Below are 14,602 nucleotides of genomic sequence, written 5' to 3'. Positions count from 1 at the left end.
TTACATATCTAGACAGACCACTGCACCATTTGCTAAGTTCAAAGAATGCTTAAACTGTGTGCTTTTTATGCAAGGCTAGCTTCTAGTTAGTCATAAAACAGTCATAGTTATCTCAGGGTTAGACTATTGCAATGTACTCCATGGTGGTCTGTCCTTAAAGACAACTTGAAAACTCCAGTTGGTTCAGAATGTTACAGCTCAGCTGCTATTGAGAACTTGACTTTAATGGCCTTGGTCCTACATACACATAGGATTATCTTTCCTGTCATGCCCCACTACTAGAGCTTTGCACATCTGAGCACCCTGGAAATGGGTAACATTGGCAACTGCCTGTTCATGTGCATTTTTTGTAATGGCTCCCATATTGTGGAACTGTGACTGAAGTTATCAGGACGGTCCTCAAAATTCTAGAAAAATGTGGAACACATAAATGTTGAGGAGGACATTTTTACAAAGGGATTAGGACTACAGTATGAAACAGCTCAGGGGGCTGCTTGTCTTCTACCTTTCTAATGAGCTTTATGCTTTACACTTGTCTTCCCCGGGGGTTTTTATGTGCACTGGTCTCCAATTCTGCAATCCTGTTCTGTATACTGGAGGCCTTTGCTATTTTTATACTTCTTAATCACTATGAATCCCAATGAGAAAGGCAGACAATAAATGAAATTTCTGTACATTTAAATTCCAGCAAGGAAGAATTCAAACAGGGAAAGAACATGTGAACTTGAAGACTTATGGCTCATTCTAGTCCTGCACAGGTTTGTTCATGGCATCTGAATGCCATGACTTTGTCAAATTAATATGCCTCACTATTACTGTTGATAGCCACCTTGGCAGAATGAGCAGCAATTTTTCCCAGGCCATTGTGTTACAATACAGTGGCATATGCATAACGGGCTTCTTCAGTACAATAGGCAAACAAGCCCCCACAGATGTTTAGGAATATGCTGCCAACCTTGCAACTCCCACTTACTTGCATTCACAGATGGCTTTTGCCACTACATGGTTACAATTCAGGACTCTAGCCCAACACAGGGGACTCTAAGACTTACTTATGTTGAAGAAATTTACTGAAGTCAACAGAACTTTATAGCTTTAGAAGTGTGCTGTAATTTTATTACAGCTAAAATCAAAGTAAATCCACTATGCAAAGAAACAAGACTGCTAAGTATTTACTTATTTTGCTTTCTTTTATACCAAATCAATGTTGCTCAAGTTTGAAGAATACTAGTGAAAGATCTGTGAACTCTGCTTACAACCTTCCAGTCTACAAATGACACGTTCTTGAGAACTCACTCCCTGAGGTTCCCGCTACATTATGTTGACATAAACTACCCATTTAGTAGTTAAGGGTTGGAATGTCGTGACAATGCACTTCCAACCAATTGGCATACAAGCCTGTTCATACAAGATAATCTCAAGAATACGTACCTCTGTTCACACAGATTCCACAATGTGTAGATTATACCAGAATATGTTTATTTAAATTAGCAAAAAACCCATCAATTAAATATGTATTTAATAATAATATTTATTAACTGGTTATTATATCCATAAAATATATTTTAAAATGGAATGCTGCCTTTATACAGCCTCGGAGAATAATTAATTTGTTAAATGTTTAGTTTACTAATTTTTACTATTTTGTAAATTAATTCTTAACACACTGCTTCTAACTTGAAATATTAACACAGTCATGACAGATCTTTGTAGAGACACACTGGTTGTAATCTATACTAGACAGTGCTACTTCTATTCAGTGCTAGTAAACAATCTCAACTAGAATCGAAGACAGACAATAGGATCAGGTTAGATCCTTGCTCTCTATGAAATGGAAGATAAATGTCAATTTTCTATGATTACCGGTAATACTTTCAAATGGGTATTAACATACTGAGCTAACTATACAGAGTAAGTTGTTCCTCAGCATAAAGTAGAAATATACAGATCTGCAGATGACATCTCAATTAATTTGGCATTTGTTGAACCCCAGTATCAAGCAATAATACAATCATAATGTTCCTTTATGAAATTAAATACACTGTTTTCTCAGTTTTTTATTAGCAAAGAAAAACAGTTGTCATTAGAAGGCCATATGAAATTACATGCTTGCATATACCGGAGAAAAATTTCTGTCCGCATGAGAAGGGGTGCAACTGGAGATGAAGACATAGAAGGAGGAAGCTGTTAAAAGGACAGTGAAATAGGAACAAACAGAAGAAACAGCCCTAAAGCACCAGGCCTACCATTCTGCTTAATCAAGTGTGGAGCTGCCCTCTAACAGAAGGGATTTAATAAAATAGTAGGATACAACCTAGTCCAATATTTTAAGATAGTTCACCCTATTAAATTCAATCCCATCTTTATTTGTTTTAATGCTGCACTATCACCACTTTGCCTGACCACCCTAAATAATTATAGGACAACACACACAATGTGTGCAACTATAATAAACTAAGCCTGGTAGTAACAGCAAAAGATTTTGTCAAAAAGTGACCATACAGATAGTTATTTTCTGACAATCTCTACTTATGCTAGAATGAAACCTTTTTAGACTTTAAGATCCTACTAAACCTCTGCCCATTTGTGCCATAACAAACGAACACAATATGTGAATAATCACTGTGTGAACTGGTGTGCTGATCCAGCACAAAGATAAAGTCTACTGACAATCTGCTGCAGGGTGGATAAAAATCAGTTATTCTTTCTACTAAAAAATTGAATTTTTTATTTAAATCAGATGTTTAAACTATAAAATGCTTTTGGAAGAAAAATCTAGACAGTAATTCTATTTAAATTGCATTATAGTTCAATTGTTATTCATCAAGAAATAAGGATCAGTTTTTAATTATGTAGCATGAGGTTGTATATTCATGCATGTTTAAATGTTTTGGTAAATGAATTTCATAAATCCATACATAATGTCATGTTCTTTCAGAGGTTTCAGGCATTTTTCTTTCTAGAAGATATTATCAGTTGCTTGGTTTTGCAATTCTCAAAACTGTGAATTTGTGTATGCAAAAATATCATGCCTCTTCTTCACAGAAAAAAATAATAAAATAAATAGTGTTGAGAAAAAGACCTTCATTCCATTGTTCTTTTGTAAATCGGTGTATACAGATCCCTTACCTTTTAAGTGGTAAGTTTCAAGAGGTTCACTGACTGGAAAATTGTTTGAATTGAAACAGATCTGCACAAGGAACTAAGTGTGAGGAAGGAGGGGCTAGAAGTAAAAATGCAAGTGAAACCTTTTAAGCAGAATACTCCACAAGTCTTGGGATTTTTGTATGTATAACCTGAGGTTTGTCATATTACTGTCTCCTTGGAGGAGAAAACCTGTAACAGCAGAAGTGAATAGTTTAATGAAGTTCTCCTACCTATGGGTAAGGCAGGCATGCATGCAAAATGCATACACTGTAATAAACACATGCAAAGCCTGATGGCCTGAATAAAACAATGAGAAGTGCTGTATATGTAGAAAACCATGACTAGTGATTTAAATAATGATTTAAATTGTTCCGATTTAAATCAAATCCACCCTGATTCAGAGCCAGCTCATGGCAACCCCATGAGGTTCAAACAAAAGAGATGAGCTGAGGTGCTTTGACATTCAACTCTGCATAACAACCCCAGTGTACCTAAGTACTGACCATGGGCAACACTGCTTAACTTCCAAACTCTGATAGTATCGGATTAGTCTGGGTTATTAGGACTATTAGCATAGCTGCTCTTACGTTAAACTGAAATGGTAGGCATAAGCTGTATGTCTTTCACCCTCCAGAGATTCTCAACATGAGCCTTCTGAAGGTATGAGTAATAAAGTTTTAAACTTTGCAGTTTGCATTTATGTTAATTTCTTTTTTCAGCTTCTGACAAATCAATAGAGCCTTATGCTAGTATTACAGAAACACATACCACAGATAAACAAATTAAGTCCTGTGCTAAAACCCTGGCACATCCCTGGGAATGTCAACCTTAACCCTGATAATGGGTTAAATGTTGATTTACAAATGTTTTCTGGATTAGGAAGAGTAACTGAATAACACATGAATTTGCAACAGAAGTCCTTCAACACACTAATAAAAGTGGGAAGGCCAGGCCAGCTGGCTAGCAGCAACTTAGTAAGACCTGGGATCCCTGCAGTGTAATCCTATGCAAAGTTACTTCTGTACTACAGTGTAATCCTATGCAGTGTAATCCTATGCAAAGTTACTCCACTGAAATGAATGGGTTTAGACTGGAGTAACTTCCCTTAGGATTTCACTGTTAGTTGCTCCTTTGTTACAAGTATTTAAGGCCCACTGGGTATGACCAGAAGCATAGCCAAGAGCTGAAAATAAGATCCACTAGCATAGACAGAGAAAGCACCTTCAGTACTGAGAAGACCCACCCAACACATACACATATTTTAAACTACTTTAAGTCCCTATGGGGTGAAAAGTAAATAAATACCTCCCAAATCCTGGACGAATAATTCAACAAATATTGAGAACTACACACTTAAAAGCACCCATGTCTCCACCCTCGCCTTATTAGGCACATCCCCCAAACGAACAGCACAGATCATGCTGAACCATTCACCATCTTTCTCTACGCTCACCCACGTGGGGGAGGGCACTTCCTTCCCCTCCACTGCGTAGTGGCTTTTATTATACCCTGATCAATCCAACAGCCGCCACTTATTTTTTTTCCCAATCACTCTGCTGTTCAATGTCGAAAACCACCAGCCCCCATCTCAACCAACCAGAAAGCAGCAAATAGGATCCGTGGCTGGGCTAGTCCCTTTCTCTACAAACTTGATTTAGGGTGATCGAGGTTGAAAAGTTCGCCGCTCTATGTCGACGTCTTCTGCCACCACAGAGCCCTTCGGCTCTTCCCTCTCGGCTTCAGCCCGCAAAAACTCCCCCTTCGCCGACCCAGGGCCCGTCACTTACGGGGTGCTCCGGTCGCTGTACTCGTTGGCGACCGTCTCGATGCCCCCTGCTCGGGCCACGGCCACATAACAGCTCTGGAAGCCCAAGTCGAAGCCCACCACAGACATGCCGAGAAGGGAAGTGGTTGCGGCAGCGAGGCGGGGGACTGAGAGGGCCAAAGAGCGGCGGGAGCTCGGAGCCGGCTGCTAGGGGCAGGCAGAGATGCCACCGGGAAAGCCGCGCTGTGAGGAAACGACCCGTCCGCCGCCAACTTTCCCTCCACTCGGAGCGACCGCGGCCCAGGCGGACCGTTTAAATGAGCGGCGGCGGCGCGCGACTCCTCACGATGAAAGGGGGCAGGGGGGGCGAAGCGGCAGCAAAGGAGAGATCTCGAAAGATCCTGTCCTGTCCCGTCAAGGGGCGGGTGGGAGAGAGGGATTGTCTCGCGAGATTTCCTATGGAGGCGCGTTAGCGTCATGACTGAAAGTCTATTGCTCCGCCTCTAGCGTCATGGTTAAAAAAAGACAGCAAGGTGGGATAGCCCAGTAGGCCGTCGGCCAAGGTTGGTTTTTGCGCGTGCGCCCATCATTCTTTTTGTAACTGGGCAAGGCAGAGTGTTGCACCTTCGTATGAAACCTTCATTGCGGCTAGGAGGTAGTAAGTTAGTCCAATGCAAAGAAGTCGGATGATACCTTCTTATTAGTTAATACAACGTCGACAGAGACCAAATAGGGTTTTCACTGCAGTGCTTTGCAGGTTTATTCAAAGTCCTTCTGAAGTCTATTCAAAGACGCTGACTCCCAGGAAAGCATTTTTGGATTTTAGTATTTGAGGAATAACTGCAAAGAAATTAAACTTCCAGGTTCTTTTCCTTCTAACGGAAGTATCTCACAATTAGCATTTACCTGCAGCAATAACAATATTTCCCACTGTTCTTGTGAGTTGCTGAGGTCCTATAAGGAAACATTTCCTTCCACCCCATGCTGGGCTCACCCAGCTCACCCATGAAGGGGATATCTCCTGATACCAGATGGATGGCAAAATTATGCTCATAATCAGTCATGCCTTGGCCAGTGAAATCTCTACACTAATCTGTCACACTGAAAAAAATAACATTCACAAGGCCCTAAGTTTGCTGTGAGTTGAAACATATCCTGACACTACCCTAACACCAAAGGGAATTTTAATGAATATATTAATTGATTTATTCTCCATTCTGGATCTTCACAAGGTAGTGTGAAACCCTTCGGGGATCGGGCGGTATAAAAGCCGAAATAATAAAATAAATAAAAATAGTGCATGGCTAACCTCAGTACAGCAATGCCTCTTTTAACGCTTCCTGAAAACAAAGTGCTAACTGACTCAGATCTCTATAACTTCACAGTATGGCCATGCATGAGTGACATTTGAGGCAGAAACCACAGGCTGACTGTCTCTAGTAGGGTCCAGTAATGGAGCATCTCAGGAAGCCTATCCAGGTTGCTTTCCACATTGAGTCTTCCTCCAGGAAGAACTACAGCTGCCTTTTTTCAACTCCATGACTCCTAAAGCCCTGGTCCTTGGCTGGTCCTTGTTCATTTCTTTGCAACTGCAAATTCATTCCACTGAACTTTGCAAATAGAATCAAAGTTATGACTGATCTCTTTGAGTTCATCACTGAGCAAAGTATTTGTGTCTTCAAAAAACTCCATAACAGTGACAATAAGATCAAAACATCATACAGTAGCCTTTTGATAACCAATGAACTTCTGTGTGAAGCAGTAAACTTTCAAAATCTTCATCATTCTCAACACAGAGCTTCTAAACTAGTGGATCATTGACAGTATAGTAATGACTTGTGGAGGCAATGACTTGTGGAGGGGTTTTTTGCAAGCAGATACTGGCGATGAATTACACAGTAAATGGTAAAAACATTCAGGACCGCCTGGTCAATCATACATAAGTGAACAATGTGGTTGAAGGGGCCTCCCTCCAACCCCCTCCTGCCATTGTTTTGCCTCTTAGAACCCCCACCCAGGTAATCCCAGCCCACCCAGGAAACAGTACCATTCACCTTGGGAACGACTGCTTTCAAGTCACTGAGGTTGAAGACTGCAATAATGAAACAATTTTCTAGGAAACGTACTGCATTTTTTTTTCTGTAGTAGAGGTTCTGCCCTCCCTTAGCAGTGTCTCCAGTCCAAATAGACCAAATCCAGAAATTGACTAAAGTGAGATCCTATCTGTGGGTCATAAAGTGAATGGACCTGAACAGCATAAACAAAACTGTACAAATGTACAGTTATTGTCCATTTTAGCTGGGTACATCGCCACAGAGAGACATTGGTGAAGAGGTTCTGGCGGGAAGTCCATTAACTGAAAGGAGCCAAACCATTGTCCCCTTAGAACAGTGATGGCAAACCTTTTCTAGACCGAGTGCCCAAATTGCAACCCAAAACCCATTTATTTATCGCAAAGTGCCAACACGACAATTTAACCTGAATACTGAGGTTTCAGTTTAGAAAAACTCAGAGGCATGTGTTATTCGGGAGTAAGCTTGGTGGTAGTTGGTGGCTTTGCTTTGAAGCAACTGTGCAACTCTTCCAATGGGTGAATCACAATCCTAGGAGGGTTTACTCAGAAGCAAGCCCATTGCCAGCAACCAAGCTTACTCACAGGTAAAGGATCGTGCTTTAGTTCTTCGCATGAAAATCAGTGGGGTTTAACAGCGCTTAACAGGGTTACCTACACTGGTTCCCCAAAATTAGGTCTTAGGTTTAATGCTAACTATCGAGCCCAGCGGCCCAGGCCAGCCTAGATGTGGGGGGAGGGGTGACTCTGTGCGTGCCCGCAGAGAGGGCTCTGAGTGCCACCTCTGGCACCCGAGCCATAGGTTCGCCACCACTGCCTTAGAACCATCTGAAAGAGTAACAATGGCCATTAGATAGGAGGACCAGGCACCTCAATAGCTTGAGTGTTGCTGCAGTTATTGTTCTCTAGAGAGTTAAAAGAAACTAGATTTGCAGCTCAAATTTTAATATGTCTATTCAACACTAATTCCCTTGAATTAGTGGAGTTTATATACTAGTAAATATGGTCAGCATTGTAACTTGATTGATTAATGTTTGTGAGTAATCAGAATTTTAATTAAAGTGTAAAATTTACCTTCTGTCAATCAGGGAAGAAGAGGCAGATTAAGGTAAAGATTGAATCCAGGTTTGAAACTTCTTAAATATTCAGGCTGCACAGACATGCTGTGTCTCTTCAACCCCCCAAATGAGAAGATTATGTTTTCTTTTCATTTGTATTCAAAGCAAGCAGGTAGCTAAAGAAGGGAGTATTCCTTCCTGTATGTGTGCTCCAGTGGGCCAGGAAAATTTCAGCTCTTTTTACCACCCCTTCATATGCAGTGCAATGTGAAGGTGAATAATGGCGGCCTTACTTATAATTAATTTTTCAATTCTAGGAGAACTAATAAAATACTACTGTAAGTACTCTTACAGCCCTGGTTTGACCATTAAGCAAAATAAGCCATGCTTAGGGCCTCAAGTAAAGAGGGCCCCATAGAGTTTTTTTCCCTCCTTATCTCTGCTAAGTATTGAAGCAAATTCGTTACAACATATTAATTTTGAGGCTATGATCAAAGACTTTACTTTTTAAAAAGGCAGGAGAAATTTTTTTGTAGTATAAAGTTGTAAGTAAGCAACAGTAAACATTATTTTGCATCTTTGATTTGTGTAAGTTAAAATGTTATATATCTTCAAGGCAAGAAAGCAATGGAATAACACATTTTGTTTCATAAAATAATGATATTTGTTCATTAGAATATATATTTTACAGTTTACTATTGTTAGTATTTTGAATTACATTTACTGTATATGGGGGTACCATAATCTTTTCAGTGCTTAGGACCTCTAAAGGTCTTAATCTGCCCTGTACTCTTGATTGATACTGGGATCAATCCTAAATGAGTCTACTCAGAAATAAGTCACATGTGACTGTCAGGAAAGTGTCCTTACTATTGCAGCCATTATAGCATGAAGCATGCTTCAAGAAATTCTAGGGGCAGCACTGACCATGGTGCTTTGAGAGATGGAACACTGGGTTCATTACTGATTATTACTGCAGTGACCTGGTCTTCATGCAGTTTGCTGTAATGCTTTCCTATCAATGAAAATGAAAAAAATTGGAACCATGAACATATTTTCATCTTTGATCATTCACCAGTAATGCAAGAACAGGTACCTTAGATAGTTGACATTTCTATAAACTTTTGCCAGTAGAAGCATTTTCTGGTAGGTGCTCTTTGAAACCTGTTCCACTCAATGGACTAACATCTGCTCAAAATCTTACAACAAATACTGCTTCCATATACATAATGAGTGCAATTTTCCTATGATAAACCAATTGAAACTGGGATAGCAATTCTTTACAAATTGCTGTTCTTGTGCTGGACTGCAGTCATCTGATTGCTGTCAGATTAAGTTCCTATCAACTGATGGGTGGCAGGAGAAGGGAGACAAGGTGAAGGGAAGGTAGTAGCTGATATATATCTGCATGACTTGCTGGAAGTTCTCTCCCTGGCTGTAGCTTCTCTAGTCAGTCTTTGCAGATGTGTCCCTGATGGTCTTTAAATACAGTACTTGTTTTATATTAATGCCTTATTTAGAGTATTTAAAAACAATCCAGACAGCAGGAAAAGTTATTCCTGTCCTTCAAAAGTTTTAGTTACTCACAAGATAATCCTAGACAGAATTTACAACCTTCTAAGGCAGCCCATGTTTTCACATTTGTGACCTCACTCTTCCTGTTTGCCTTTTTATTTTTATCATTTTCTGTGGATTTTTGTTGTTGTCATTTGGTTGAAATCAACGCAACATCAATTAAACAGCTACAGAGTATCAAAGGAATTAATCAATGAAGCATGATTTCAATTAATAAGAAAAAAATTAAAAATCTCCTCACAGCTGCCATGACACGTTTGGAGAAGGTGAGTGCAGATAAGCATTGTGGTAAAAAATGGGAATTGACTGGAAATGTTCTAGGTGACTTGTGTGGAAAATAGATAGATAATGTTAATTAATCAAACTCATGATTATGTAAACAGTCCCATCTGTCAGATAAACCAGACTTATTCCATCTTTAAAATGTAAGGTTTTTTATACATATTTGTACATATTTTAACAGCTTTAGTAATTTTTCATTGTTCCATTGGTCCTGAAATGTTTCCCTCTCTGAAAAACTCAGAGCACCAAATATAGACTCATTTCTCCAGCCAAATCTGTTTCAGATGAATAGTTGTGATTTACTGGTGAACATATCAATTAAAGATTTCTCAAATAGCGTCAATGGCCTCTGTGGGAAAATGGGGGAATGTTTATGCATATCTTGAAATGCACCAGTCCTTTATCAGCTTTTGGGTGCACTCCTAAGAACACTTTCCTGGAAGTAACCCCCACTGAAAAAAATGGGAACTACTTCTGGCCATTTCCCCACTTTGGTCGTTTCCCCTTTGCTGCGTGCTACTCTCAGCGCGCGTCATTTCTGGCGCGCACCAGGGCTTCCCCACGACCCCGCGCTCTGCGTGGGGGTCATCAAAAGGCGCCGTTTTGAAGAGCGGCAAGAATGACGCGCGCGGAGGGGGCGCGAGAGCGACAGCTTCGGGGCGGCTGCGTTGTCGCCGCCCCTGTAGTGGGGAGTGTCGCGGGACCCTGCGCTATTTGGGGAGAGTAGCGCGCAGCAGAAGGTAAGTGGGGAAAGGCCCTCTGACAAAAGCTTCATAGACTTAGCTATCTAAAAGGGGTATGAATCCTGGCCCGTTGGCATAACATGCCGAATGTCCAGAAGAGAGCCAACTAGCGTCAGCTCCTTCCTCAGCCATACTCTCACCACGTGAGTGTCAGGGGCAGGGATACTGGGATGCTGGCATCGCGCTCCATGTTCCAGTACCAGGAGGAGGGCAGTGGTGGGATCCAAAATTTTTAATAACAGGTTCCGATGGTGGTGGGATTCAAACAGTGGAGCCGCCGCCCACACGTACCTCCAGTCTCTATTGGGCAGGGAGGTTGCTTTAGTAACCCCTTCTCGGCACTCAGAAAAAATTAGTAACCACTTCTAGAGAAGTGGTGAGAACTGGTTGGATCCCACCTCTGGAGGGGGGGATGTGGTGGCTGCATGCCACCGGTTCTCCCCTCTGCCGAGGCGTCCCAGAAAGGATAGATCTGCTTGCGCGTCCGGCACCCTGCTCCCAAAGCAGATAAACCCCCTCCTTTGGAGGGGGCTGCAAGTCTGTTAGCAGTACCAAAAAAAAGCTTATCTGCATATGGACCACCACATGGAATTCTGCACCATCCCTGCTAACCCATGATAATCAAAGAAGAGGCACTGGTCACAGTCTTTATAGCAGGGCTCCGCAATCTTTTTGATCCTGTGGCACATTTGGAATTCTTGGCATGGTATGGTGGGGATAGCAACAAAATGACTTCTATAAAATGGCTGTCACAGGAGGCAGAGCCAGCCACAAAATGATCACTGTAGCTTAACTTCAGTAACAAGGCAGATCCTTGTGCTGTGGTGGCAGTTGCTGCCAAAACATTTTTTTTAAAATCTGCACAGCCAACATCCAATAGAAATGGTGTTGGTGGGTTCCATGGCATCCATGGCCACCACATTGGGGACTTCTGCTCTGCAGCAACACCAAAGTAACTACTGTTACCGCCCAGGAAAATAAACAAAATATTTTCCTGAGTCAGGTTGCCTGACTACACTGGCTCCATGCTAGGACACAGAGATTTGTGTGGTTCAAAAGCCTCCATAAGGTTAACAGAAAACGTATATGTATGACTGTGCCAATGCTATATGGTTTCCCTCTTGCTTATGCCATTCTAGGGTGTAATAAAAGCCCCTTTAGAGTTGAATTTATGATTTTCTTACTGCTTAGGATTTTAGTTTGACTAGGTCCCCCAGTTAGTTTAAGGTTTTGTTATTGTTAAGTTAGGAGAGTCTTTCCTATAAGCATATGTGTTTATCCCTTAAAGTTTCCCTAATTTTTAAGTTTAGAAATGTTATTTTTGAAATTTGTGTCTGTCAGCAAAAGCAGTAGCCTGTAAAGGCTGATATTAAGGGACAAGAAAGTTGGCTCTGGAATGCAGCTTAGACCAACACCCAGCCGACTCCTTAGCAAAGACAAAGACCCTCTTTGGACTTGCAAATCAAATCTGTTGCCAGCACCCAGAGGTCCCCAGCCGTTGGAAGACGTGCAGGGACCACCATTGGACAGTTTGAACTTTTCTTTGTTGCAACGATGAGAGGCGGGAGCCTCAGGGTATTACTGAAGGAAACAGCCATCTGATAAAGAAGATAGCTGGGTGCGGTAGCGAGCCCACCTGGATTTCCTGAATGAACTGTTATCTGCTCTCCCTTCAGCACCATTGCGAGATTGCGCGAGAAGACATTTGACAGCGGGATTTGGTAATCCCATTCAGAAGTTGTAATTGTATCTTGCTTTTGTATTGTTGTTTTCTTATTGGTGTTTGGTGAGGGACTTGCCCCCTCACCTCCCCTTTTACCTGCCCCTTTGCCCCTTTGAAGTTTGGGAATAAAAGTTCTTGCACTGGGTTGCAAGAGCGCGATTCTCCTGCCCGAGCTGTGACCATCACCTGCAAATAAAATCCTTTTGCTTTGAAGAACGTCAGCTTCCTGCGCCTCATTAAGTTGCTGAGCTGAAATCACTTATTGTTACCCGAGCAGCAGTTAGGTTTGCCAACCTCAGGTTTGCCTTGAGATCTCCCGGGATTACTGATTTCCAAACCATAGAGATCAGTTCCTCTGGAGAAAATGGCTACTTTGGAAGGTGGACTCTATGACACTATACCATGTTGAGCCCCCCACCCAGGCTCCATTTGTCAAATTGCCAGGAATTTAGTAACTTGAGCAGACAATTCAGTTCTCATATTCTGGCAAAAGCTGATAGGAATTCCAGTCCATTATAACAATAAAAGCTGCAAGGAGTACATGAGACACAGCAGCAGTGGCAGAAGATGGAAAGGTTAGCCTGGAAGAGCCCCCATCTACTCCAGGAATTATATACTTAACGAAGAGTTGATCAAGTCAAATGGTTGGTAACCAAAGAGTGAAAATCTTGAGTACAATGGAGCCAAGAAGTTATCTGACTTCACTGAGGAAGACTAAGACCATTGGCTTTGTCCCAAAAAAGATAAAACTGGAACATGTTTCCAGACTCCAGCAGAATCAGTCAGTCTCTACACCAACATCTTGGATTTACCGGGCAGCACCGTTCACTGATATAGTCAGAAAACTGTCTGCAGGCTATGGACCAGACACAGTGGACCAGACACCTCCCCACATTATGGAGGATAATACTGTCTAGAAAAATCATGAATATCATGGGGAGGACCACACATGAGACAGACCTCCTGAAATATTAAAGGTAGTCAAAAAGCAACAACAATGGTGTTTCAGACCTTTTCCAGATTCTGGATGTAGTAAGTTGAGTCTCCTCATCTGAAGAGAATATGTAATTTTCTTGTTGAATTTCTTAATATTCTTTAAGCCACCTTCATTTATTCATGATCTAGGAAGAAAGTATTTGCAAGATTAGTGTTTCTGATAAAGAAGATGAACTCTTCCTCACTCAGTTTTCTCACATGGCAAAAAGCATAACACGGCAGAACCATACTTAAGGCTTGCCTGCCCTCTACCTTCCTGGTTTACCTCCAGGCATTTGTAGCATGAACTGAAAAGCACTAATAGAAGCCAAATGTCAAAACAAATGTGACCCAAATATAAACCACAGTTAATGCTGGTCTCATGCAGTCCTGATGTCACTGATGTCTTAGGGTATCATTTAATGTATTGCTCATAGTGCTATTCTGAGATGTTCATGGACAAGTGGACTTAGGAGTGTCATGTTTCTCAGATGCCGTATTCAGATCATACTGTGACTAAGGTAATGCAGTAAACTGAATATCCTCACTGTCAGTAAAACTGAGTCTGTGCAAACTATTTCCCTCCAATACAAAGTTTCAACAAACTGGTTAGAAAAAGTAGACTAATTTTTTTTAAAAAAAACATGATTTCGACATTTCCCTCATGCTTTCTCTGTGTTTTAAGGGAACAATACAGGATACAATTATATGCAAGGCTGATTTATAGTGCCACAAACGAACTGATTAAAAAGTAAGTTCTAGATCAAATTAAGCCTAAATTCTCCCTAGAAGCGAAAATGACCAAACTGAGGCTAAGTTGAAGTCACAGCCCTCATTTTCCAAGATCAAAGCAAGGTTATTAATGACGGGATGTTTTGGAGGTCCTTAATTCACAGGATTGTCATACTGTTGAGTTCCCTGCTCTCCTCAAAACTCCCCTTCCCTATGCTCACATTTCTAGGAACTTCCTACCCCTGAGTTACAAACCCTAGCTGCAGCTTCTAAGTAGTTTTACATCTTCTACTAGTTATGGAGAAAGGCAGTTTGAAAAATCCAAGGACAAATGCAGCATGGGATAGGAAATAATTCACCCAGCAAGGGAAATCAGAATAATATTTTTAAATTAACTAATTAACACTTCCCTATGTTATCTAGCCAGCATGGTATATGGAAAAACTACCTCAGGGCTGAGGTAAGATTTTGGCCATTTCCGCAGTGAACATTCAGTGAAATTGTTTGCAAAATGTTTTCAATACCTTCCCC

The 14,602-nt window shown here is 41.3% G+C and overlaps 1 protein-coding gene across 1 annotated transcript in view; it reads right to left on the bottom strand.

The window, feature by feature from the left end:
* HSPA4 (heat shock protein family A (Hsp70) member 4) overlaps positions 1–5,337 on the bottom strand; it is a 44,252-nt gene extending 38,915 nt beyond the window's left edge. The window contains exon 1 of the mRNA XM_048488093.1: positions 4,935–5,337. Coding sequence (XP_048344050.1) covers positions 4,935–5,041 — 107 coding nt within the window. The 5' untranslated portion in view covers positions 5,042–5,337. The remainder of the gene's footprint in view (positions 1–4,934) is intronic.
* Between the last annotated feature and the right edge of the window lie 9,265 nt (positions 5,338–14,602).

Source organism: Sphaerodactylus townsendi, linkage group LG03, assembly GCF_021028975.2.
Source record: "Sphaerodactylus townsendi isolate TG3544 linkage group LG03, MPM_Stown_v2.3, whole genome shotgun sequence".
Lineage (NCBI taxonomy): Eukaryota > Metazoa > Chordata > Lepidosauria > Squamata > Sphaerodactylidae > Sphaerodactylus > Sphaerodactylus townsendi.
The sequence above is the reverse complement of the archived record's forward strand: the minus strand, read 5'-3'. Positions and strand labels throughout refer to the sequence as shown.